Raw genomic sequence first — 26,659 nt, 5'->3', positions numbered from 1 at the left:
GTCTTCATGGCCTGGCAGCTTTCTCCAGCATTACTCAGGGCTCGGTGTGAAGAACATTGGATTTCACCAGTATTGGGGTTTATGTTAGGTGGTTTAGACTAAGCAATGAGATGGAAGAGTGAAGTTTGGCAAGAGAATGGTTAAAATAAAGGGCAAAGGTTGGGGTGTAGCTCAGTAGAGAAAATGCGTGCTTAGCATATATGAGACCCTGGTTTCAATCATGAGCACCAACAAATAATTAGATAAATAACAAAATAAAAGACACCTGGGAGCTGTGGAGGAAGAAGTGAAGATAGGAGGGGTCTGAGAGCCAGTACCATGGCCTGGGGCCTGAAGGTCCCACTGAGGTCAGAGAACTGATGGGCTGAGGAAACTTGAAGAAAGTTCTGGAGTGGGAGGGAGGAGGATGCATCTGCACTGAGGTTGTGTGAATGGGTATCTTAGATGTGGAGGAACTGTGAACAAGTTCCAGGATGTGACAGGGTAGTGGCAGCTGGAGTAGGAAGGAGGAGAAATTCATCAGATGTGAGAAAATTCAGGCGCTTAGGATGAAGGTTGCATATGCAGCTTAAAATGTTCTGGTATGCCATTTAATAAGGAAAAATGAGGTAAAATTAATTTTAATTTTTAACCCAGTATTCCCAAAACATTACCATTCTAGTACATTAAAAAAATTATTAATGGAATGTTTCCTATTCTGTTTTCCTCAGAAAGTCCTCTCTCCTTTCCCTCCACTCCTTTTTCTCTACTTTCTGAGAGATTTCTGTCAATTTTATGTCTTTCAATTTTTTTTTTCTGTATTTGGGAGTGAATCCAAGGCTTTGCATATAGTAGGCAAGCACTGAGCTACATCCCAACCCTTTTTATTTAATTTGGAGTCAGGGTCTCACAAAATTGCTGAGGCTGGCCTTGAACTTTTGATTTTCCTGTCTCAGCCTCCCCAATGGTTAACGGGGATTACAGGTGTGTACCATCATGCCTGATTTTTCTTTTGATTTTTTAAATGTTTCCACTATTATTTCTAACTTCTAAGAGTTTTTATAATGTTCCTTTTTTAAAAAAAATTATTTATTTATGTGGTGCTGAGAATTGAACCCAGTGCCTCACATAGTGTCTACTACTGAACCACAACCCCAACCCTTTTAGTGTTCCTTTTTGTAGTATCATATTCTTGTTTCATGGATCCTCTTCTCTGTCTCTTTATTTCTCTGAGGATGTTAGTGACAATCTTGTTGGCTTTTCTTATTTGAGTTGAGCAGTCCTCTTGTTCCCTTCTAGCTTCTGTTTGTTTGGGCTTCTACCATCAGTGCTAGGAAAGGCAGATTCTTATGTCTTGTGATCCTTGGTGTTGTGTGAAAAGGAATTGGAATCAATTGGAAGCTCTGGTGAGAGGCAGGTAGGGCTTGTCAATTGTGAATCTCACTGTGGAGTCATCTGGGTGGGCTGTTTTCAGGGTGACTCTCAAGGTCAACATCCTTAGATTTGTTCTTTTAGGCTGGTCAGAGGCCACAGAAAAGAATCTTCTAAACTGTTCCTGGGAGCATAGGTCCTGCTTCCAGAGTGTGGGTTTCTGAGTGGGAAAGAAGGCTGGGTCTTAATGTTCAGTATATAACCCTCCCTGCTTTCAGTAAGTTACTCCCTCCTACAACTCAATCTGAGGCCCCCAAACCAAAGGCCCCCTGTTTGTCTCTGTACTGCTTTTGCCAGACAATAAACCTTCAGTGCCTTTCTTGGGTGAGGGAAGGGTACTTCTTTACTGTGCCAAATAGGGAAGAGACAGGGAGAAAACTGTTTCTTCAGCTTTCCACTGGTCTTCCTCTTTGAGTCCCAACTTCAACTGCTCTTCTAAGAAATTTCTTTGAAGCCACCATCCCCTGGCCCTTAGAAAGCCAGTTGACAGCTGGGTGCGGTGGCGCATGCCTGTAATCCCAGAGGCTCTGAAGGCTTAGTCAAGAGGATCACAAGTTCAAAGCCAGCCTCAGCAATGGCGAGTCACTAAGCAACTCAGTGAGACCCTGTCTCTAAATAAAATATAAAACAGGGCTGGGGATGTGGCTCAGTGGTTGAGTGTCCCTGAATTCAATCCCCAGTATCCCTGCCCTTTCAAAAAAGAAAGCCCCATCCCTGGGGCTTGTCCCCACCCCTGGCTTGTGATTCCCCCTCGCTCCTTAGTCATCAGCTTTTCAATTTCCAGAATTCCTTAATTGTCATCTCCTCACACCTGTGGGCTATGCCTTTGACACCTGGAAATCCACTTTACTGTTGTTCTAATATTTTTGGGAAAGAGCAAATGTAACTGTGTCTGGTCAGTCTTTGTCACTTGGAAGTTCCACTTCATCTCCTAAACTCTGTTCTTTTGTGCTTCCCAATCCCAAGCCCCTTGTTCCACTGTTGGTTCCAGTTTGTCCCCTTGAGCAGTTCCCCTCAACTGCTTTGCTTTTTTTTTTTTTTTTTTGCTCTCAGGACCCTTCTGATTCTCTTTTTGGAGATTGACTACTGGGAGCGGCTGCTGTTTGAGATACCCCATTACGTGGTGAACGTAGCTGAACGAGCGGAGGACCTGCGCATTCTGCGGGAGAATCTGCTACTTGTTGCCCGAGACTACAACAGGTAGGGCTCCAGGCCTCACTGCAGCCCTTCTAGATGTTATTGCATTCCTCCTCTTTGTCTTCTCTGCCCCACGATGTTGTCCATTTCCTACAGTTTGTCTTTTACATTTTGTCCATCACATACACAGAAGTTTCCCTATGCTTTCTCATAATGATTCCTGTCCTTTGTAGTTGTGTCTTCCAGCTGTAGAGAAGAGAGCAAAAACAACCAGATTCCTTCCTACCTCACAGGGCATTTCTCTAAGAATGAAACTGGGCCACACTGGGGTCATGGAGACAGAATGACAGCAGAATCATTGAACCAGGGCCATGCTGCTCCCATCTCACCCCTATCCCCTTGGTCTCTGAACCCCTGTTACCCATCTCTGGAGTGAGGCTTTGTCCTGGGTTAAGTACTATCTTAGTAAGTTCAGGTTGCTGTAACAAAATACCATAGACTGGGTGACTTATGAACAACAGAAATTCATTGTTCAGAGTTCTGGAGGCTGGGAAGTTCAAGGTGAAGTTTCAGGTAGATTCAGTGTCTGATAAAGGCCCATTTCCTGGTTCATAGATGATTACCTTCTCACTGTGTCCCCATGTGAGATGGAAGCTTTCTCAGGCCTTCTCTATTTATCCTCATGACCCAGTCACCTTCCAAAGGCCCCGCTGCCTAATACAGTCACCTTGGGAGTGAGGATTTCAACATATGAATTTGGGGAAATCAATCATTCAGACCACAGAAGGTATCTTTCTCAGTCTAGTGAAAGTCTTAGGGGATGGAACAAAGCATCTGAGTGTCTAGAACTGCCATATTCAGTATGGTAGCTTCTACCTGCATGTCGTTATTTCCATTTAAGATAATTAATTAAAATAAAAAGTAATGAGTGATGTGGGTCAGTGGTAAAGAGCACCCACCTAGCATGAATGAGGACCTGGTTCAATGTTCAGCATCATAAGTAAGTAAATAAATAAAAATTTCAGGTACCTATAGCACAGGCCACATTTCAAGGGCTCCATAGTTCTCATTTCCCAGGATTTCCCCTGTTTCCCCTGTGACTAGTGGATACAGTATCGAACAGCACATATTGTAGAACATTTCCATCACCACAGAAAGTTTGTTTGGAAAACACTAGTCTAGAATTGAACTTTCAGATCTTTCCAGGTGTGGAGGAGAGGTCTTCAGAACTTGTCCCCACCAGCTACTAGTCCTTTCTTATATGCAGGATTATAGCCATGCTGTCTGAAGATGAGCAGGCCCTGTTCAAAGAGCGTATTCGATTCCTGGATAAGAAGATTCACCCTGGACTCAAGAAGCTGCATTGGGCCTTAAAGGGGGCCAGTGCTTTCTTCATCACGGACTGCCGCATACATGCCAGCAAGGTAAGCCATAACTGGGAGACCCTAAAGGGCTGCAAGATTGAGGGAGAGGCTGGTGCATGGCAGCCCCATACCTGAGTCTTGGGTAATGGTGGAGAGACCTGAGAGTAGTGTAAAAGAAATTAAGTGTGCTTAGGAAAGCACTTTCGTGTGTCAGCAACTCTAGGTGGAGGACAGATGAGAGGGTAGAATCAGGTCCAGAGGGTCTCTTTCCCAACTGAAACTCCCCAACAGGAGGTGTGTCCAAGTATGCATGGTGCTGGGGCAGTTCAGTGGGAGATATATTAGTTCCTAGAAAGTGGCCATCTATAGACCATGGGTGGGGTCTGACTCCAGGTGCAGATGATTGTGAATGACTTCAAGGCTTCCACTCTGACCATTGGCTGGCGGGTCCAAGAGATGTCAGAGACACTGTTGGTTCGAATTAGTGGCAAACGAGTATACAGGGACCTGGAATTTGAGGAGGACCAAAAAGAACATCGGGCAGCTATACAGCAGAAATTGATGAGCCTACACGAGGATGTGGTGGCCATCATGACCAACTCCTATGAAGTCTTCAAGAATGATGGCCCTGAGGTAGGCTCCTGTGGCTAGGGCTTTGTGGTTTAAAAGGCCACAGTCTTCAAGTCCCATTGGACCATTCTCTTGTCCTCACCACCCTCCATTTTTTTTAAACAGTGTGTGTTTCTTAAACATCCTACTGTAGTCCTGCATTCAGTCCGCTTTCAATCTTCCTGTCAAACTCAGCATCTTGCCTTTTTATTTAAGCACCTGTTCCTTTCCCTATTGGCTGGTTCTCATTTCCCAGGATTTCCCCATTTCCCCTGAGGGCTTCTTTTGCTCTTGGCTCTTTTCTCACCAGATTCAGCAGCAGTGGATGCTGTACACCATCCGGCTGGACCACATGATGGAGGATGCTCTGCGCCTGAATGTGAAGTGGTCGCTGCTGGAACTATCCAAGGCCATCAATGGGGATGGGAAGTCCACTCCAAACCCACTTTTCCAAGTCCTTGTCATTTTGCAGAATGATGTGCAGGGAGGTATAGCAAAGGTAGGGACCAGTGTGTCAACATCCCAAAGCTATCACACCTTATTTACCAATTTTCCTCGATTCCTAAACTTGGTCCTTGACCTTGATTTTCAGCTGTGGCCACTGGATCTGGTTCTGAAGCGTTCAGCCTTACCAGTCTTTTTTAAAATTCCATATTTTTTTTATTGGTGCATTATAATTATATGGGGAGATTTGTTGTTACATATTTGTACATGCAAACAATGTAACAATATAATTTCCCAGTATTACTCCCCAGTATTTCCCCTTTCTCCTCCTTACCTCCCCCGGTCACTTTCCTCTACTCTATTGATCTCCTTTCAATTTTCATGAAATTCCCCCCACTCAACTTTCTTTTCCTTTTTCCTCTCTAGCGTCTACATATAAGAGAAAACATGAGCCTTGACTTTCTGAGTTTGATTTATTTTACTTAACATAATGTTCTCATGTTCCATTCATTTTCCTGCAAATGGCATAATTTCATTCTTCTGTATGAATGAATAAAACTCTGTGTGTGTGTGTGTGTGTATACACATATATATATACACATACATATATATGTGTTTCACATTTTCTTTATGCATGCCTCACTAATCTTGAGGCTTGTCTCCTCCATGGGCTGTGCTAAGGTCCTCTCTGTTGTGCTCCTCACAGGTGGAATTCTCACCCACTCTGCAGACTTTGGCAGGTGTGGTCAATGACATTGGCAGTCACCTCTTTTCTACCATCTCTGTCTTCCGCCACCTTCCCGAAATCCTCTCCAAGCGCAAATTTCACCAGGATCCCATCCATATAATCGTGGGTGAGAGAGCACTAGGGGGAGTGTCAGGGGTGGAACTATCAGAGGCTTAGGCCTCGGTGGAGCTAGAAGGAGAGACCAGGGATGTTTGCAGACATATTGGGCCAGTCATCTCCATGAAATATCCAGTCAGGGGACCAGATTAGGGAAGGGAGCAGGGGTGGGATGGTGGAGAGATTAGGTGACTGATGCTCGTGATATTTGGGAATTGGGTGGGAAATGAGCAGAGACAAGTTTGAGACTGTAGCTTGGCTTGAAGAGGCCCCACAGGAGAGATCTCTGATCTTGTGGAGGAGACACTAACAATCATACTTTCACTTTCTTCCTCCTCCATTGTTTTATAATTGTCAGGTTTGAGCAGTACTTCTTTCAGGAACTGGTGTTATAGAGGAAGGTTGAGGGCAGTACCCAGGGGCTAGGCTGGAACTTGGGCTGGGGTGGATATCAACGAGAAGTATCTTTCTGGATCCTTTCAAGAGCGAGATGAGGACATAAAGAAGATCCAAGCCCAGATTAGCAGTGGCATGACTAACAACGCTAGTCTGCTGCAGAACTACCTCAAGACCTGGGATATGTATCGGGAAATCTGGGAAATCAACAAGGACTCCTTTATTCGTCGTTACCAGCGCCTTAACCCCCCTGTCTCTTCTTTTGATGCTGACATTGCTCGGTGAGTGAATAAGGTGGGACATAAGAGGATTCTTTACCTCTGGAGGAGGTAAAGAATTAACTGGAGAAGGAGGAAAGAACCCAGAAACTAGGGAAAGGGTCTGAAGAGGGCAGATGCAGGCACTGTATGTCTATAGATATTAGATATTATGCTACCTACCTTAGAACATTGTAAGATCATCAGATATATGTGAGAACACCTTGTGAACTCTAAGGAACTGTGCAAATGGACTAGTTGTGATGCACACTATGACTAAGGTGTACAAGGTGCCAGGACAGGTCAATGGAAGTTGTGATATCAGCTTTCTGTTACTGTAACAAATACCTGAGGCAATAGACTTATAAAGAGAAAAGGTTTGTTTCGACCACAGTTTTGGAGGTTTTAGTGCATGACCAGTTGACTCCATTGCTTTGGGGTCTATGGTCTCTGATGGCAGGATGCAAAGCAGTAAATCCACAAGGGTGTGTACCCAGGGACCAGTAGGCTTCCTGCTGTGCCCACCTCTTAAGGTATCCACCACTCTCAATATTGCAAGCTGAGGTCTAAGTTTGTAATACATGGACCTTTGGAAGGACATTTAAAATTCCATATTACAGCAGAAAGAAAAAAATTTCAACTGGGGGCATCAGGAAAGGCTTTATGGAGTAACTTTGAGGCTGCTCTTTTTAGGGTAGGTAGGATTTCAGCATGCACAGAGGGGAGGGCATTGTTTGTAGAGGAAATAGCACAAGCAGAGGTAAAGTTGAGCTCCAAAAGCATGTTCCTCACATAGTGAGAAATCTAAAGCATGGGAAGTATGTGAAGGGACTTATATCCAGAAGCCAGTCCTCTAAACAACCTCATGAGATATGTTCCATTATCACTGCCATGTTACAGAAGAGGAAACGAAGATTCAGGACAGTTAAAAAACAACAAAACAACAACAACAACAAATACTTGGGCTAGGCACAATGGCAGGACCCTGTAGTCCCAGTTATTTAGGAGGCTGAGGCAGGAGGATCACTTGAGCCCAGGAGTTCAAAGCCAGCCTGTGCAACATAGTGAGACCCTGCCTGAGGTCATAAACTAGAAAGCAGCAAAACATGAGCTCAATCCAGACCCATGCCACTCTAAGACCTTGGATGTCAGAGGAAGGAGTTTGACCACTATTTCGTCTCCAGTGGTTGGGCTTTGTTTTATTTTTTGCAGTGCTGAGGATCAAACCCAGTCCTTGTGCATGTTAGGCAAGGGCTCTACCACTCAGCTGCATCTCTAGTCCCTTGTAGTGGGTGATTGGGAAATTGACACAGTCACAGTTGTCTTCTGGGGATGGGTTGGCCCAGGAGACACCTGGAAGTAAGAGAACCCTGTAGAGATGGAAGGAAATAAGAACTTGAACCAGTATTGGGACAAGGGGCACATCTGGGAAGAAAGAAAACATGCTAGTGCAAATCTGGGGCTCTTACAGCTACACAGAAGTGGCTAACAATGTGCAGAAGGAGGAAACGGTCCTCAACATCCAGTTCGTGCTCCTGGACTGTTCACACCTCAAGTTCTCGCTGGTGCAGCATTGCAATGAGTGGCAGAATAAGTTCACAACTCTGCTCAAGGAGATGGCAGCGGGGCGCCTGCTGGAGCTGCATACTTACCTGAAGGAGAATGCAGAGAAGTAGGGCGGGCTCCCGCAGGTGTGAAGGTGGGGGCGGGGGAGGTCCTACGCTTTCTGCCTACGGTGCTCCCTTTGCTGGCCTTTAGAATCAGCCGCCCTCCCCAGACACTAGAGGAACTAGGGGTCAGTCTGCAGCTCATGGATACACTCCAACACGATTTGCCCAACGTGGAGAGCCAGATCCCTCCCATCCACGAGCAATTTACCATTCTGGAAAAGTACGAGGTGCCGGTTCCAGATGATGTAAGTTCCAGCAGTTCTTTGGTGCACCCAAGTTAGACCCATACCTGTGGCAGCAGTTTGTGGGGGACTGTGGTGCTGTCAGGGGGCAGAGCAGAGGAAAAAGAGGAGGAAGAGGTTCAAGATTCAACCCCTGAACAAAGCTGATTCAAATGGTATTTCTGTTCAGTGTATAGGTTTCTTTGAGGCCCAGCAACTCCCTGCTTGATTTCTTGGGTCCTCATTGCCCCTGTGAAACTCATCCATGAGCTGCATGTAGGGAAATGAGCCTGTAATCCTAGCTACTCAGACTGAGTTGGGAGGATCCTTTGAGCCCAGGAGTTCAAGGCCAGCGTGGGCAACACAGTGAGACCCCATCCTCCCCAAAAAGCTTGTCCATGAACTCTAATCTAGAGAATCAAAAAAGAGACCTTAAAAACATTAGCGAAGGACTGGGGTGGATCTCAATGGTAGAGCGCTTGCCTAGCAGCACAAGGCCCTGGGTTTCATTCTAGCAACAACAAAGCATTTGTGAGAAGGACAGTCGTCCTGTTCATGGCTCTTCCTCCTCTCTCTGATGTACCCAGGTGCTGGAGATGCTGGACAGTCTGAATGGGGGGTGGGTCGCTTTCCAACAAACTTTGATGGAAAGTGAACAAATGCTCAAGAAACACAAGGAAAAATTCAAGACAGGCCTTATTCACTCTGCTGATGATTTCAAGAAGAAAGCACACAACCTTCTGGAAGATTTCAGCTTCAAAGGTACTCTTGCGCCACCTCTCCGCCTTCTTCTTCTTTTCATAATAACTATTTATTTATGTGATGGTGCTAAAAATCGAACCCAGTGCCTCACAAGTGCTAGGCAAGCACTCTACCCCTGAGCCCCAGCCCCAGCCCTCTTCCCTTCTTTAGCCTCTGTCCTGGGAAGGAGAGAACAGAATGGGAGGAGGAAAGAGTCCTCAGCAGGGAAGAGGATGAGCGCAGCTATTGTCACTGGTTTTGGGGTGAAGGCTGCAGCCCGGCTCATATCTCCAGTGTTCTTACCTCACCTGCCCATATTCCATCTGTTTCTGATTCTCCAGCCACACTTATCATTTTCTCAGTGCTGCCTGTATTCCCTCTTACTCTCCATCCTTTCCCTCTCTCATGTAAGAAGTGAGACTTGCCTACAAAGAGATAGGAGAACCATAGCCATCCTTTCAGGGTACCAGGGAATTGAGCAGGAAACTGAGCTGCCCCTGAAACTCCCCAGGCCCCTTCACCAGCAGCGTGGGCTACGTGGTGGCCCTGGAACAGATCGCACAGCTGCGGGCCATGTTGATGGCCATGCGTGAAGAAGAAAACACTCTCCGCTCCAACCTGGGCATCTTCAAGATCGAGCAACCGGCCTCCAAGGACCTTCAGAACCTGGAGAAGGTGTCCTGCTGAGATAGGCCCCTGAGGGAACCGGGGATGAGGAGCAAGGGTCAGGAGAACGGTACCCCAGGGTCTTGAAAACATAGCTGGACTGGGGAGATGAGCTCACATGTAGTTTTTTTAGAATGTACTGGCATTCTCATAACATGATTAGCCATTTTAAAATGAGCAATCATGTGGCATTCACAGCCATTGCTTCTGTCTAGATCCAAGACATTTTATTACCCCAAAAGGAGATTACGAATGCCTTAGCAGTCACTCCCATCCCCTCTCTCCTCCATCCCTGTCAATTACTGATTTATTTTCCATGTATATAGATCTGCCCATTCTAGACATTTCACACAAACAGAACCACATGTGGCCTTTTGCCTCTGGACTTCTTTCACTTGACATAGTATCTTTCAATTTTCATCCATGTTGTAGCATGCATCAGTACTCCATTCCTTTTTATGGCTTAGTAATATTCCATTTTTTTATTCACCCCATTTTGTTCATCCATTCTCCAGTTGTGGGTGTTTGGGTTATTTCAGCCTTTCAGCTGTAGTGAATAATGTTGCTACGAACATGGGTATACTTATATTTGCTTGAACACCTGTTTCTAATTCTCATGGGTGTAAAGCCCAGCAATAGAATTGCTGGATCATATGGTGACTCTGTTGAAGTGTTTGAGGCACTGCCAAAGCTATTTTCCATAGCAGCTGCACCATTTTATATTCCCACTAGCACTGTACTAGGATTCCTATTTTTTCTCTGTGTCCTTGCCAACGCTTATTTTTCTTTTAATTTTTTTTTTTTGGTTCTAGCCATCCTAGTGGGTGTGAAGTGGTATCTCTCAGTGAGGTTTTTAATTTGCATTTCCCTAGTGACTAATGATGTTGAGGATCTTTTTATGTGCTTATCATTTGATGAACCCTTAAGGCAAGCGAAGTGAACTGGGGAGGCAGTGCTATACCCTGGAGGGACAAGCTCTGGAGAAATGAGAGGAGCAAATGAGCAACTGTCAGGGAGGAACAAGACTGGGGCCACTTCACCTGATGACTTGCTGCCTGCCATGCAGGAGCTCGATGCGCTGCAGCAAGTGTGGGAGATCACCCGGGACTGGGAGGAGGACTGGAGTCAGTGGAAGACCGGCCGGTTCCTGACCCTGCAAACGGAGGCCATGGAGTCTATGGCCCACGGGCTGTTCCGTCGCCTCACAAGACTAGCCAAAGAGTATAAGGTGTGTGGAGACAGGACAGGGACACGCAGATGGGCCATCTGAGGAAGGGGGTACTGGTCTCCAAAAGGCCTTTTGGGTCTTCTAATTCTTCCCACTTCTGCTCAGGACAAAAACTGGGAAATTATTGAAACCACTCGCTCCAAAATAGAGCAGTTCAAGAGGACCATGCCTCTCATCTCAGACCTGCGGAACCCTGCCCTCAGAGACAGGTGAGGCTGCCCCTCGGCTTCCAGGGCAACTACTCTGCTCGCCTGGCCTGGGCTACCTCCTGCTCCTTTCAGTCCTCCCCGCCACAGCATCCACAGCTTGAGCATTCCCTCTGTCCTCTTGGGTGCATCTGTTTTGTTTGTTTTAAATGCTTTTATTTTTCAGGGCTGGGGCTGGGGCTCAGTGATAGAGAACACTTGCCCAGGACAGGCGAGGCCCTGGGTTCCATCCTCAGAACCACATAAAAATAAATAAGTAAAATAAAGGTATTGTGTCCAACTACAAATAAAAAAATAAATTTAAATGTTTTTCTTTTTCATTTTTTATATATTTATCTTTTTCAAGGTGCTGGGGATGAATACAGGGCCTCACACACGCTCAGCAAACACTCTGCCCCTGAGCTACACCTCCAACCCCCCCCCCAATTTATTTATTTATTTACATTTTTAGTTTTTGATGGACCTTTATTTTATTCATTTATTTATATACACTGCTAAGAATCGAACCTAGTGGCTCACATGCTAGGCAAGCACTCTACCACTGAGTCACAACCCAGCCCCCAAATTTACTTTTTTTTTTTTTTAAGAGAGAGAGAGAGAGAGAGAGAGAGAGAGAGAGAGAGAGAGAGAGAATTTTAATATTTATTTGTTTTAGTTTTCGGCGGACACAACATCTTTGTATGTGGTGCTGAGGATCGAACCCGGGCCGCACGCACGCCAGACGAGCGCGCTACCGCTTGAGCCACATCCCCAGCCCCCAAATTTACTTTTTAATTGACAAAAATTACATTATATTTATAACGTACAACTTGCCTTTTTTTAAATATGTATATATTGTGAAATAGTTAACTTGAGCTAATTAACATATGGATTACCTCAGTACTTATTTTTTGTGTGCGTGGTGAGAACGTTTAAAATCTATTCAGTGATTTTTCAAGCATACAATACATTGTTATCAATTATTTTCACCATGTTGTATAATAGATCTCTCAAACTGTTGCTCCTATCTAACTGAAATTTTGTACAGGACCAACATCACCCTTCCCTCCTCCCACCCCCAGCCCCTGGGAACCACCATTCTACTCTGCTTCTGTGATCTGACTTCTTTAGATTGAACATATAAATGAGATCATCTAATATTTTCCTTCCTGTGCTGCCTCATTTCACTTCACATAAAGTCCTCCAGGTTCATCCATGGTGCCACAAATGGCAGAATTTCCTTTTCGTTAAAGGTGGAATAATATTCTGCCACATTTTCTTTATCTGTTTGATGGACACTTATGTTGATTTCACCCATTTTGGAGAAATAATTTTAATTCTTTTGCATTGCCTCCAGTGTAATGTTTTTGGCAACGTTTCACCTATGTGATGAGACTGCCCAAAGCATTATAACCTAACCCCTTTATTTTCTTAAGTTATTTAACTCTCTAAGCCTCAGTTTCTCTGCTTTCAAAGTGGAATAGTAATACTTTCTAATTTATGGAGTAGCTGTAAGTATTAAATGTGCTGTTTTACATAAAGCACTTGTCTCAGCACATGATCCGTGTAAACCTGCAATGATTTATTGAGCTTTCCGTGTGCACACCTGTCTTAACTCCCTCTCCAGAGAATCAACTCCTGGAGGGTGGCATCAATCTTTGTATTCCTCAGGGTGTCTAAGATTGCACCTTAGAGCCTATCTAGTAAAATCTGTTGAATCATGAATTAATAAATACCCAGAATCATAATGTCCCAGTGGGTAGAAGCACAGGGAGTGATTTTCTTTTATTCGTGTGTGTGTGTGTGTGTGCGCGCGCGTCTGTGTGTGTTTGTGTGCGCTTGCATGTGTTCTGGGGATGGAACTCAGGGCCACAAGCATACTAGGTAAGTGTTCTATCACTTGAGCCCCAGGGATGATGTTGACCCTTTCAGGAGGCCTCGTGTCTGGCCTCTCAGTCAGACTTCCTGTTTTGGGCTGCAGGCACTGGGACCAGATCAGGGATGAGATCCAACGGGAGTTTGATCAGGAATCTGAAAGTTTCACCTTGGAGCAGATTGTGGCACTTGGGATGGATCAGCATGTGGAGAAAATTGCGGAAATCTCTGCCTCAGCAACCAAAGAGCTGGCCATAGAAGTGGTATGACTCAATCCTCTCCCATCCTCGCTCCCACAGGCTTTCAACTGTTTCTAATCTGAGGGCCCCTTTCAGCTAGTCTTCCCCTTGGGGACTATATAGTGATTGTTCTTTCTGTCCCTCAACTTCTCTGCACAGGCCTTACAAAACATTGCTAAGACCTGGGACACGACACAGCTAGATATAATTCCCTACAAGGATAAGGGCCATCACCGCCTCAGGTAGAGAGGGACCCAGGGCTACAGGAGAGGGGAGGGCCATGTGATCTGGGCTGTGGAGTGGGGACCCAGTTTTGGCAGATGGGCATGGACTGTGACTTTGACCCCTTGTGGCCCAGAGGTACAGAAGAAGTATTCCAGGCACTGGAAGATAACCAGGTAGCTCTGTCGACCATGAAGGCATCACGTTTTGTGAAGTCCTTTGAGAAGGATGTGGACCACTGGGAACGTTGCCTCTCCCTCATTTTGGAGGTTATTGAGATGGTGCTCACAGTGCAGCGTCAGTGGATGTACCTGGAGGTCAGGACACGGTGCCTGAGCTCTTCCTACTTCCTACTTCTACACCTTTGTGTGCTTAGGACCTAGACATCTGTCTTGTTGTCAACTTCATTTTTCTGTCTCTCAAGTTCACACCTTATCTAGGATCCAGCAGTCCAATCCTTGGTTCTTAACCCTCACCTTAGATTCCCTTCCTGGCAGGCCCTAATTCTTCCCAGAGTTTCATTTCATTTTCCTTCTTGGACCTAGCCACCTGACTTTCCAATCCCAACTTCCCTTCTAGAACTTGAACATATCGCCCATTGGTTCCTAAAGCTCTGTGTCTTCTATTCATTTATCATCTCTGGTCTGGGAGCAGGGAGCAGAGGAAAGTATCTGAGATACAGTTTCTCACCCCAATTCCATGGCCCCTCAGAATATCTTCCTAGGAGAGGACATCCGCAAGCAGCTGCCCAATGAATCAGCCTTATTTGACCAGGTCAACAACAACTGGAAATCCATCATGGACCGAATGAACAAGGACAATAATGCTCTTCAGAGCACCCATCACCCAGGTCAGAGCTCCATGGCCTCTTGCTTAGACATAGCTTCAGTTGGGTCTATGTATATGGCCACATGTTTTATTTATTGAAAGACTGATTTTATACCTGACCATTATAACATTTCCTGTCACCATTGCCTCTTCTAAGCATTGAATAAGAATAATTTAGCAAATCAAATGCAATAAGTATGGGAATGGAATCCAACACAGAGGTTAAGAGCACGGGGTATGGGGTTTGGAATCAGACAGCTATGCATTCAAATCTGAAATGTAGTCTTGGGCAGCTTGTGTCCTCTATACTACAGTTTCCTCATCTGTTCTAGGAGGTTAGGATAGCAGTCTCACCAGGTTTTTGTAAGGATTATAAAGGAGTATGTAACAGTCCCAGTGTAGTTTTTGGCACAAAGGTAGTGTGTGATTAACAGCATCATATCTCAGTGGCCCTGAAGGAGAACCATTCTTCTTCTCTAGATGATTCATTCAGTGAGTACACTTTAGTAAGGTGCTGTAGGGAAATGAGATAACACAAGTGAAGCACTTCTAGCCTTAAATGGCACCTAGAAAACCCTTGGTTATTTTTAACTATTGTTATTATTACATTGGCTTTAATGAGCTTATCAAATGAACTAGTCTTTATTGTAGATGCTTTGACAGACATGGGGTTGGGGTAGGGACTGGGGAAGAAGGATCAGGGGTATACATGTTGAGGCCTAGATGACTGGGGTGAATTAGGTAAAGAATCAAGGAGTCAGGGTTGGCAATGAGCACCTAGAATGACAGATACCCTGAGAAGAACATTTCCAGAGGGGGTGTGGAGGATTTCTTTATTTTGCCTAGGACTAGTCTAATGATTCTTCATTTTCCTGAGCAACTTGAGTGTACACATCCAAAAAAATAACTTTAATTATCCTGATAAAATGTAAGTCAACAAATGCAAAGTGAGTGACAACAACTGACAATATTTGAGATAATTAAAAAGATTATATTTTGGAACAATTTATAAGCAAAGCTCTAAGAACAACAATCCTCCTGTTGAATGCACAGAACAAATCCATCTGGTCTGAGACTACTGAGTGGCCCCATGGTCTTCAGGGTTATTCAGGTGGTCTCTCAAGGCTCCAAAAGCCTGGAGACACTGTTTGAAATCACAGCATCTTGAAAAGACTAGAAACTGGGAAGACAGGGGAAAACCAAGAACTAAGGGATAGCAAAATAGGCTGGGAGAAAAGTGAAGACAACCAGGAACCTACAAATAATACATTTTATTAATATCTTGAATTGTCCTTTGAGATGGATCTTATTGCTATTTTACAGACAAATAGGTCAAAACTCAACAAGGTTAATAACAAGCTAGTAGATGTAAAAACTGCCATTAGAGTGGCGGTCTTCTGTCTCCCAGTATAGTACCCTTTTTACTATGTCATGAGGGACACCGGCAACCCCGTTGGTTACAGACCTCTTTCATTGTGTGCAAGTGATAGGTTTTTAAATTGGTTGATTTAACTTGTTGGATTATGTAAATGGAGAATAATCTCTAATTTTCAGAAGCTGCTGGGTTGACTTGTGGAGCCCCAAGTTCTTAGGTAGTTAGGATAGTTGTTCCAAGACTGATGGGACAGTGAAATTGTGAAATCACATATGATGTATAACGAATGTATAATAGAATGTATAATAGCGTAATGAATACTTAATGAGTTAATGATGAGCATGGGCTAAACATGACAGAGGGATTGGGGATATTTCTCTGCTTTCAAAAACCCTTATGGCAATCTATAACCCAAAATTCCATATCTGGCAAAGTAAATAGAGATGGGCACTCCAGATCTACTCAGGACAATGGTAAAAAGACCACCAAATGTCATTCACTGCTCTTCTTCCCAGGGCTCCTGGACAAATTGATAGAAATGCATACAATCTTGGAGGACATTCAGAAGTCTCTGGATATGTATTTAGAGACCAAGCGCCATATTTTTCCCCGCTTCTACTTCTTATCCAATGATGACCTACTGGAGATTCTGGGCCAGTCTCGCAACCCAGAGGCAGTGCAACCACATCTCAAAAAATGCTTTGACAATATCAAATTGCTGAAAATCCAGAAGGTCAGTAGAGGTGGCCATGATGGGATGGAGGGCAGGGAAGGGATGGTGATGTCAAGGTGTCCAAGGTTTTGGAGGGGACCATGCCCTCCCAACAGGAGTGATGTTAATGATTCTAGATTGTCACAGTGCCGAACTTTTTAGAATTGGTAATGTTGACAGGAGGGGTGAGAAGAAGAAATTACCCTCAAAAGGCCCAAATACTTCTAGGCAGATATCAAACTTGGGCAGGCCAGTCTATTAAGAACTTCTCTTTTCTACAGATTTGGGGGTCCGGCGGCAAATGGGAAGCTGTGGGAATGTTCTCAGGTGATGGCGAATATGTTGATTTCCTCCACTCAGTACTCTTAGATGGTCCTGTGGAGGTGAGTGGTGATGAGGGTCTAAGAACCAAGTTGATTCTTTTTCCTGTTAGAAAGTCTGCTTGGTTCTACAAGGTGAGAACATCTCCATGAAGAGATGAATGCTAGTTGCTTTTTCAGTGACCTGTTCCCCTCCCACCCACCATTTCTGTCAACCATAACCTCTGCCTTGAACTTAAATTTCCTCTTGAAAATCAGATACTCTGCACCCCTGGCCTCCATTTCTCTTGGTGACCTAAGCCAGATGTTGTTCAGGTCTTGCTTTCCTCCTAGTTCCTAAGCCCTGGAGTGCTTTTTCCCAAGTACCTTCCCTTTGGGGAGTCTTGCCTCTGACCCTGAAGCCACACCATCCTGTTCTTCCACCTCTCTCCAGTCTTGGCTTGGTGATGTGGAACGGACCATGAGGGTGACCCTGCGGGATCTTCTCCGGAGCTGCCGCATGGCCCTCAGGAAGTTCCTCAATAAAAGGGACAAATGGGTGAAGGAATGGGCTGGACAGGTAAGCTGTTTTCAACAAAAATGGGGAACAAGAAGATGGAGGTCACAAGCAAGTGGATAAACAGATTCTAGAGATGCGCAAAACAAAGAAAGGTTTCTTGCCCCACTTTGTGGGCTGCGGGTGTGTATCCTACATGCTGGACCTATAGCTCCTGACCTGAGGCACATACATGCCCCATCCTTTAGAGCAGAATAGGCACAATGAGAACCTGGTTCAGGAAGCTTCTACTCCCCCAAAAGGCTGGAACTTAGGAGCTGTGCTGTGTGGGTGACCAAGAGCAGGGCCTTAGAATTGGCTTCTGCACCTGCTCAGATGGTGATCACCGCCAGTCAGATCCAGTGGACAGCAGATGTCACCAAGTGCCTGTTGACAGCTAAGGATCGGGGAGATAAGAAAATCCTCAAGGTCATGAAGAAGAAACAGGTAGGAAGCTCTTCAAGTATGGGATAGGCCTGGAGTAGGAATTGCTGGGAGGGAGGTGATTAGCTAGAGAGAAAATTAGAAAAAAAAGAAGGAGGAGGAGGAGGAAGGGGAGGAGGAGGAGGAGGAGGAGAAGCCGCTGGTGCAAAAGGGCTAGAATGAGGGTACTTTGTGACAGAATTCCAGTGAGGAGAGTTTGGTGTGGAGCAGAATTTGATTTTCCCATGTGGCTGTTAGGTGTGGATGGAATCAGCTTTGGGGTTGAAGTGTTAAATTGGGATAAGGTGCAATTTGGCTTGGGAGCCTTGCTGTGTCTGTTCTGCCCTGCTGCCTCATTCTACAGGTGTCAATACTAAATAAATATTCAGAAGCCATCAGGGGGAACTTGACCAAGATCATGCGGCTTAAAATTGTGGCTCTGGTGACGATAGAAGTTCATGCCCGGGATGTATTAGAGAAGCTTTATAAAAGTGGCCTCATGGATGTCAATGCCTTTGACTGGCTCAGCCAACTTCGATTCTACTGGGAGAAGGTATCCTACTCTCTTACCCTAAAACTGATCTTATTCCCAGAATTAAAATCATGTTTCCTAAATGCAATAACAATCTAACCCAACCCTTAGCCCTCTCATAATACCCTACTCCAGTTCTTAATAGTGTTTCACCTCTTAATTCAGGAGGGGTAAAAAATTGTTCTAGGCAGTGCTCACAACAGGCATTGCTTGATTGGGACTTAGCTGCTGCCATGGATCAGGGTGGACATGCAATCTGAAGCCCATTTTCCATGTTGATAATAAACCATTCCCTCCTACACTGGGCATGGTGGCGCACACCTGTAATCCCAGCAAGTTGGGAGGCTGAGGCAAGAATTCAAAGCCAGCTTCAGCCACTTAGCAAGGCCTTGAGCAACTTAGTAAGACCCTGTCTCAAATTAAAAACAAAAACAAAACAAAAAAACATAAAAAGGGCTGGGAATGTGGCTCAGTTCTTAAACACCTTTGGGTTCAATCCCTAGTAGTAGTAGTAATAATAACAATAATAAACCATTCCCTCCTTCTAGCTCTAAAGTGGAAATCCTAATCTATTTGCAACCCCCTTCCCTCTGGGATCCATTACCACAGCTCTCCCTCTTCCTACCAGACAATTTCCATCTTGTTCTGACCTCTTTCCCCAGGATCTTGATGATTGTATGATCCGCCAGACCAACACACAGTTTCAGTATGGTTATGAGTACCTGGGTAACTCTGGCCGGCTGGTCATCACCCCTCTGACAGACAGGTCTGCTCTCAGGGAGGAAGGAGGTGGTTGGGGTTGGGGTGAGGAGTTGAGAGAGACTTTTAGGAGTCTTACCAAGTCCTGTCCTCAATTCCCAGGTGTTACATGACCCTGACCACGGCATTGCACCTTCATCGAGGGGGCTCCCCCAAAGGCCCAGCAGGAACTGGGAAGACAGAGACTGTCAAGGACCTGGGAAAGGCCCTTGGCTATTATGTCATTGTGGTCAACTGCTCGGAGGGCCTGGATTATAAATCCATGGGCCGAATGTACTCAGGCCTGGCCCAGGTCAGCATCCTGATTAACCTGTCCCTTCTACATCTTTTAGTATCAGAAAATCAACTGAAATCCAATTCTGGTTCAGTGTTTCATAGCTTCCATCATTGTGTAACCTGAGATAATGCTAAAAATTTGAGAAGCCCTTGTATCTCCCTGAATTTCATGTTGCTTGTTTACAAAATCAAAAGATTATATAAAGATTAAACAAGATCATACACAGATAGCTGGGTGTGGTGGTGCATGCCTATAATCCCAGTGGCTCGAGAGGCTGAGGCAGAAGGATTGTGAGTTCAAAGCCAGCCTCAGCAACAGTGAGGTGCTAAGCAACTGAGACCCTGTCTCTAAATAAAGTTCAAAATAGGGCTGGGGATGTGGTTCAGTGGTTGAATGCCCTTGAGTTCTATCCCCAGTACCTGCCCCCCCCCCAATCCTTCCCCACCCTCCCCACCCCCTGCCAAAAAAAAATCAAACTGTCTGGCACACAGTAGAACTCAGTACACACAAATTCCCTGCCCCAGTCTCTTTGCAACCCAGCCTGTCCTGTTGGATGGAAATCTCTGTCCAGAAGCCATGATAGTGCTACTCTGGTGCCCTCTGGCATCTCCAATTTTGGAGCCACCTCACCTACTGAACATTTTAAGGAAGAGTATGGTAGCTGTGCTTTCTAGTATCTTGGGGAAATTTTCTTGCTCCCAGTGACTTTGCCTCCCTCCCTCTATAGTCTGGAGCCTGGGGCTGCTTTGATGAGTTTAACCGCATCAACATCGAGGTACTGTCTGTGGTGGCCCAGCAGATCCTGTCCATCCTAACTGCTTTGGCTGCCAACCTCACTCGTTTCCATTTTGAAGGCTTTGAAATAAATCTAGTGTGGTCGTGTGGAATCTTTATTACCATGAATCCTGGTAGGTATAAGGGAGTGGATGGGACTTCTGGGAATGTGACTGGAGAGCTGTGCTTGTCCAGGGCAAATAACTGCACCTCTTGTTTCCCCCTTCCAAGGGAAAATCTGGCTAAAGATAACAGAGAGTGAAACTGGGGATGCAGCTTGGTGCTAGAGTGCTTGCCAGGCTAAAGACTACAAAGGGCAAGAGAAAGATATGCATGCAATTTTCTAGAAGAAGGAACACAATCTCTCTAAAGGGATCAATAACCACTTATGTGTCTATATGTAACCTTAGTCTTAGCTATCTTCTCCCATTGGGCTAACTCCCAGAGTTCTGGTCTACCAGCTGTCCCTTGTGTAGGAAGCAGAATCTCCTAAAGTGCTAGGCCTGGAGTCTTCCCATAGCTCTAGGGGAAGGTGTAGGAGAGAACATAGAAAGAGTTGAGGTCCTGAGAAGAATGAGAGAAACAGCTGTGATTTCTATCAGGACTGATGTTGAACTATGTAGAACTTGGAGAGATGGGAAATAAGCAGCCCTGTAATTTCAATTTGAAACAGGCCCATGCAGGAAGTAAGGAAAGGACAGAGAGGAAAGAAGGTCACAGTACAATGGGAAGATTCAGGGCTGTAATCTTAGAGTTGGACTTGGAGAGAAAGTTAAGGATAGAGCTAGGGTTGGGCAAAATGGAATTGATAGGGAAGTGGGTTTTGGGAAGCAAGTCAAAATAAGGAAATGCAGGGATTCTAAATAAATGGAGTTGTTTTCCAGGTTATGCTGGTCGCACAGAGCTTCCTGAAAATCTTAAGTCCATGTTTCGTCCAATTGCCATGGTGGTGCCTGATTCTGTACTTATTGCGGAAATCATTCTTTTTGGAGAGGGCTTTGGAAACTGCAAGGTATCTCTAGAATCCCTTTATTCCAGTTATTTTATTTCCCTTCCATAATTATCCCCTGAACAGAGGAACCCCCCGAAGGTCTCACAATCAACTTATCCTACAAGGAACTAGACCATTATCAGTAGGATGAAGGCAGAAGAATTCAGAGGAGGGAGGTCTGCCTTCCACCATGTCACTAACTAATAATAGGACAGTTCACCAGATCTTCCCATCAGAACTGTCCACAGAACACCTCCCAGGTGCTTCAAGTCTTTGACCCAGCTTCTGGTATCTGTAATTATCCTTAGATGAAGAAGGGGGTTTTGGGGGGGATGGGTTGTTTCCTCCTCTGTTTGGTTCTCAGGTTCTGGCCAAGAAGGTGTACACGCTCTACTCACTGGCTGTGCAGCAGCTCTCCAGACAGGATCACTATGACTTTGGCCTCCGGGCCCTCACCTCCCTCCTACGCTATGCTGGCAAGAAGCGTCGCCTAAGGCCAGAAATGACTGATGAAGAGGTACATCAAGGACATGGCCCTTGGACCTTAACTTCTATTGCCACTGGTCCTGTGTGCCTTCACTAATGTTTTTCAGACCCTTTCTTGCCCCTGATTGAGGTTCCCACCCTCATGCCTTAAACCCTGTGTTGCTTGAGTTTTACCTGTTGTATTGCTAAGGACTTACTCTGGTATATCCACTGTTCTTGGTCTCCACCCCTGAGCCCTTTGGAGAAAGGCCTCATAAGAACCTAGGAACTCTCTCCTCATGGCTGAGTCTCTGTCTTTTCCCATCCAGGTTCTGCTACTCTCAATGAGAGATATGAATATTGCCAAGCTTACATCAGTTGATGTTCCACTGTTCAATGCTATTGTGCAAGATCTTTTCCCCAACATTGAACTGCCAGTCATTGACTATGGCAAGGTATGTATGCCTTAACACTCTCTTAGCTTCATATGTGAATCCTGGAAACAGAGAACCTGGCTTCCAGGCCTTGTTCTGTCTTTTACTACTGTGACTTTGAGTAAGATAGTGGACCTCTCCTTAGGTTTCCTTATGTATGATATGATATAGACTATCACATATTCTCCTCTATGACTACAACTCCCTACCCCCTGATTTACCCATTCAGGTTACTTCCATGACACACTTCTTTGATTTCATTGGAAACTTGAATCCATTGGCCTTTTCATTTTCTCAATATCCACTAGCCCTCCCCTGTCTCTCCTTCGGTCTTCATCTGGGGGTTTTGAGGAGTAACTGTGGAGAGCTGTTTGATATGAGGGAAACATGGAGTGGAGGAAAGAAAAAGGAATTTTAGAAAGGATACAAACTTTCTTCTCCAGTGTTACAATAGTCTAGCTACCCTGAATGGTCCTTCCAGTTGAAACCACCAAAATGCTGAATAAAAACAGAAAAAATACACCGTTTTTTTTTAAATGCGTTGTTTAACTGGCAAAAATTTCAGGGGGTCCTGTCGGGGGGGGGGGGGCGGGTAAAAGGCCTGGGAGGGACGGTAAATGGGTTCTAAAGATGACTTTTCCCTGGAAATTTCTGTGAATTCTAAAGCACTGGGGATAGGAGAAAAAGCAGCCCAAGTTTGGAGGTATAACAAAAAGCCCAGTGCTGCATAAACCTCAGGCCACAAAGAATAATACCCCAATAAATGGAAAAATGAGACAACTACCAATTAGAAAAGATGTATATGGAAAAGAAACTTGCCTGTCTGAGCTCTGATGATGGAAGGAAGGGGCAAAAATCTCCTTTGAGATATCTTAGCCACAAGATAACCCCTCACATGGTTTATGGTCATAATTTATTTGACTGTATGCCAAAAAAATTCAAATTTTGTTTTGGTTTGGTTTTTTTGGTACTAGGGATTGAACCTAGGGGCACTTTACCACCTTTTTATTTTGAGATAACATCTCGACAGGTTGCTGAGGTGAGCCTTAAACTTGTGATCCTTCTGCTCAACCTTCTGAGTCACTGAGATTATAGGGGTGTTTCACTGTACCCCACTCAAGCTTGAATTTTTAATTTTAAGTAGTTCTAGGTTGTTGGTGCCCTCAGGTGACTGGCAGAAGTAAAAGCAAATTGTTTCTGGAGGAATGAAACATTAACTTAGGCCTAAAGGAATTTCCACAGATAAAAGCCCAAGAAAATGGGCAACTTGTGGTAAAAAATCACAAAACACACATCATAAAGCAAAATACCATAAATGGAAGCTTGAGAAACAAGCAGAATCAGATCCATGAAGACTTCAGGTATTGAAACAAAAAGATACAGAATTTTTTCAAAAAAATCTGTGTTTAATGTTTAAAGAAATAAAAGAGAATCTTGAAACTATGAACCAGGAACAAGAGACTTGTAAATAAGTAGATTTGAAAAAGAACCAATAGTATTTCTAGAAATTAAAAATAAGATTATTAAAGAAGCAGCACAAAAAAATCACAATAGAAAGATAGGACTTCCAGGGCTGGGGCTCTAGCTCAGGGGTAGAGTGCTTGCTTGCCTAGCATATGTGAGGCCCTGGGTTCGATCCCCAGCACCACATAAAACTAAATAAACAAAATAAATATATTAAAAAAATAAAGGACTTACAGGTAATGAAAGTAGATTAAAACACACTACAGCTACACTAAAGAAGTTTGTAAGTCATACACATAAAGGGATGGGGAGAATGAGAGAGGAGGTAACAACTAAATGTCAGATGTAGGAAGCAAATGGGTAAATTGTGGCTTACTTAGCAAGCCTGATAAAACTGGGGAAAATTGAAAGGCAATCTTCAGAAGGCTCAGCATTTGTGAAATTAGGTGCCTCTGTAGGTTGGGAGTTGGCTGAGATGGGAGGATCACTTGAGGCGTTCAAGCCTAGCCTGGGCAATATGGCCAGACCCTTTCCAAAACCAACAAAAAAGCAATAAGCAAACAAGCAGAAACTACCATTAATATTCTCAGAGAGTGAAATGCTAGTGAAATGTTATTTAAAGGGCACTATTCCATGAGATGGACATCATTACCCTAGGTACATGTTTGACTGCACATATGGTGCGACGCTGCATCATGTACAGCCAGAGAAATGAAACGTTGTGCTGCAGTTGTGTACAATGAGTCAAAATGCATTTTGCTGTCATTTATACCTAATTAAAATACATAATAATAATAATAATAAACCCTAAAAGGCACTATTCCAGAGAATAGAGCAGAGAAAGGGGAAGGAGAGAAGATTCAAAAGCAAATCTAGGAAAGACTATCCAAATAAAGGGTTACAAAAATAAGAGCAAAGGAAATATTGGGGGTGAGATAATAATGAAATAATTCAAGAAGACTCTCAAGAGCTGAAGGACAGAAGTTTCCAAAATGAAAATGTCCATAAATGTGTGACATGATGAACAAGAATATATTCTTATGAAAGCCCATCAATGCGAAATTTCAAAACACTAGGACAAGTACAGGTTCCAAAGAGGGCAAAAAGAAAAGATATATTCCAAAGGTAAAAAATCAGAAGACTAGGCCTGGTATGGTAGGACACATCTATAAGTTTGAGGCTAGTCTCAGCAATTTAGTGAGGCCCTAAGCAACATAGAGAGACCCTGTCTCAAAAAATAAAAAGGATTGGGGATGTGGCTCAGTGGTAAAGCACCTTAGGGTGCAATCTCAGTCCTAAATAAATAAATAATCAGAATGCTAGACTTCTCAATAGCAATATTAAACTTATAAACAATCAATGGCACAATCTTCAAAATTGTGGAGAAAAATTATTTCCAGCCAGGTGTGGTGGCGCACACTTGTAAACCCAGAGGCTTGGGAGGTTAAGCCAGGAGGATTGAAAGTTCAAAGCCAGCCTCAGGAATTTAGGAGGCCCTCAGTGAGGCCCTGTCTCAAAAAAAAAAAAAAAAAAAAAAAAAAAAAAAAATATATATATATATATATATATATATATATATATATATATATGAACTGGTGATACCAAAAAAAGAAAGAAAAAGAAAATGATTCCCCACCTTAAATTCTGTATCTACCCAACCTGTCAGATATGAGGCAAGATCAGAAACATTTTCAGACATGCTGACTCTCAAAACAACAACAAAGGAAACAAAGAAGATATCCCCTCTGATATCTCCTTTCTCAGGCAGCTACTAGGGAACATGTTGTGCTAAAATGCAGAAGTATACCATGGAAGGAGAAATAGAGCAAAGGAGAAACAGAAGATTCAGTGCAAGAGAGGCTGAAGTGATGCTGGCCATGGTGGTGAATGGAGATCACAGGTGGCAGCATGCACAGGGCAGAGAGATAAACCAATACAGAGTGGAGCAAATCTGAAGGAGAGATTCTTCAAAAAGAAAAAATTGAGCCAGGCACAGTGGCACACAACTATAATCCCAGTGACTTGGGAGGCTAAGACATGAGAATCACGTTTAAGGCCAGCCTAGGCAATCTAGTGAGACTCTGTCTCTAAAATTTAAAAAGGTGGGGCATATAACTCAGACCTAGAATGTCCCTGGGTTCAATATCCAGTGCCACCAATAATAGTAATAATAATAATACCTGACGTGACAAATAATTTTTTTTTTTTTTTGGCTGGGAATTGAACTCAGGGGCACTTGTCCACTGAGCCACATCCCCAGCCCTATTTTGTATTTTATTTAGAGACAGGGCCTCACTGAGTTGCTTAGCACCTCACTTTTTGATGAGGCTGGCTTTGAACTCGCAATCCTCCTGTCTCAGCATTCCAAACCGCTGGGTTTACAGGTTGCCACCATACCTGGCAACAAATAATTTTGAGAAATTTAGTCAGTTGGCACAAATTTGGAGCTGAGGTAGAGAAGTGTATTAAAAACCAAGCAAATGAAAAACATAGCAACTATTAGCCCCCCTACTGGGGGAAAATTTTGTATAAGAATGGAAAAGTTAATCACACCTTGAGTGGTACACATTGTTACAACAATACTTGGTACTGTTTACAAGAGGCATACCTAAAACCTAAGGACAAAGGGTTAAGAGTGAAAAAAAATAGAAAAAGATATGTAAATACTAATCAAAAGAAAGCTAGGCTAGGTATCAGACAACAGAGACTTTAAGGCAAAAAGCATTACTGGAAATAGAGGGTCCCTACATAATCACAAAAGGTACAATTCACCAGGAAGACATGGCAATTCTAATTTGAATGCACCTAATAAAATAGACTCAAAACAAGTTGCAGAATTACAAGAAGAAATAAACAAATTTATCGTCATAGTGGATTTTGTAACATCTTAGTAACTCATAGGTCAAACAGATTGAAAATCATTTAGGTCATAGAAGATTTGAACAATTAAGAATCTTGATTTAATTGATATCTATATAAATTTCACTTACTAATTGAAGAATAGTCTTTTTTTTTCAAGCATACATAGAATATTAGGCCAAATAAAGGTCACAAATCTGCCTCAAATATTTTAAAAGAATTTATTCAGGCCATATTTTCTGATCACAATAGCAACTCTACTAATACTAGGCAAAGCAGACTTTAATGAGAAAAGCAGTATTAAAGATAAAGGGGAGCTGGGTATGGTGGCATGCACCTGTAATCCCAGCAATCCAGAGGCTGAGGTAAGAGGATGACAAGTTGAAGGCCAGCTTGGGCAACT

General features: G+C 43.9%; 1 protein-coding gene across 1 annotated transcript in view; it reads left to right on the top strand.

Moving 5' to 3' along the window:
• The window catches only part of Dnah2 (dynein axonemal heavy chain 2), a 104,066-nt gene that overhangs the window by 31,695 nt on the left and 45,712 nt on the right, over positions 1-26,659 (top strand). Inside the window, exons 13-39 of the mRNA XM_071603457.1 lie at positions 2,464-2,610; positions 3,815-3,971; positions 4,305-4,544; positions 4,831-5,019; positions 5,671-5,818; positions 6,293-6,485; positions 7,933-8,133; positions 8,220-8,376; positions 8,940-9,114; positions 9,605-9,768; positions 10,826-10,987; positions 11,093-11,196; positions 13,154-13,310; positions 13,446-13,528; positions 13,645-13,825; positions 14,220-14,358; positions 16,227-16,444; positions 16,705-16,806; positions 17,177-17,302; positions 17,615-17,725; positions 18,066-18,254; positions 18,896-18,999; positions 19,095-19,284; positions 19,997-20,177; positions 20,928-21,055; positions 21,399-21,551; positions 21,829-21,954. Coding sequence (XP_071459558.1) covers positions 2,464-2,610; positions 3,815-3,971; positions 4,305-4,544; positions 4,831-5,019; positions 5,671-5,818; positions 6,293-6,485; positions 7,933-8,133; positions 8,220-8,376; positions 8,940-9,114; positions 9,605-9,768; positions 10,826-10,987; positions 11,093-11,196; positions 13,154-13,310; positions 13,446-13,528; positions 13,645-13,825; positions 14,220-14,358; positions 16,227-16,444; positions 16,705-16,806; positions 17,177-17,302; positions 17,615-17,725; positions 18,066-18,254; positions 18,896-18,999; positions 19,095-19,284; positions 19,997-20,177; positions 20,928-21,055; positions 21,399-21,551; positions 21,829-21,954 — 4,225 coding nt within the window. The remainder of the gene's footprint in view (positions 1-2,463; positions 2,611-3,814; positions 3,972-4,304; positions 4,545-4,830; positions 5,020-5,670; positions 5,819-6,292; positions 6,486-7,932; positions 8,134-8,219; positions 8,377-8,939; positions 9,115-9,604; positions 9,769-10,825; positions 10,988-11,092; positions 11,197-13,153; positions 13,311-13,445; positions 13,529-13,644; positions 13,826-14,219; positions 14,359-16,226; positions 16,445-16,704; positions 16,807-17,176; positions 17,303-17,614; positions 17,726-18,065; positions 18,255-18,895; positions 19,000-19,094; positions 19,285-19,996; positions 20,178-20,927; positions 21,056-21,398; positions 21,552-21,828; positions 21,955-26,659) is intronic.

This window comes from Marmota flaviventris, chromosome 17, assembly GCF_047511675.1.
Source record: "Marmota flaviventris isolate mMarFla1 chromosome 17, mMarFla1.hap1, whole genome shotgun sequence".
In the NCBI taxonomy this organism is placed as follows: Eukaryota; Metazoa; Chordata; class Mammalia; order Rodentia; family Sciuridae; genus Marmota; species Marmota flaviventris.
This window is presented reverse-complemented; position numbering and strand designations above follow the sequence as displayed.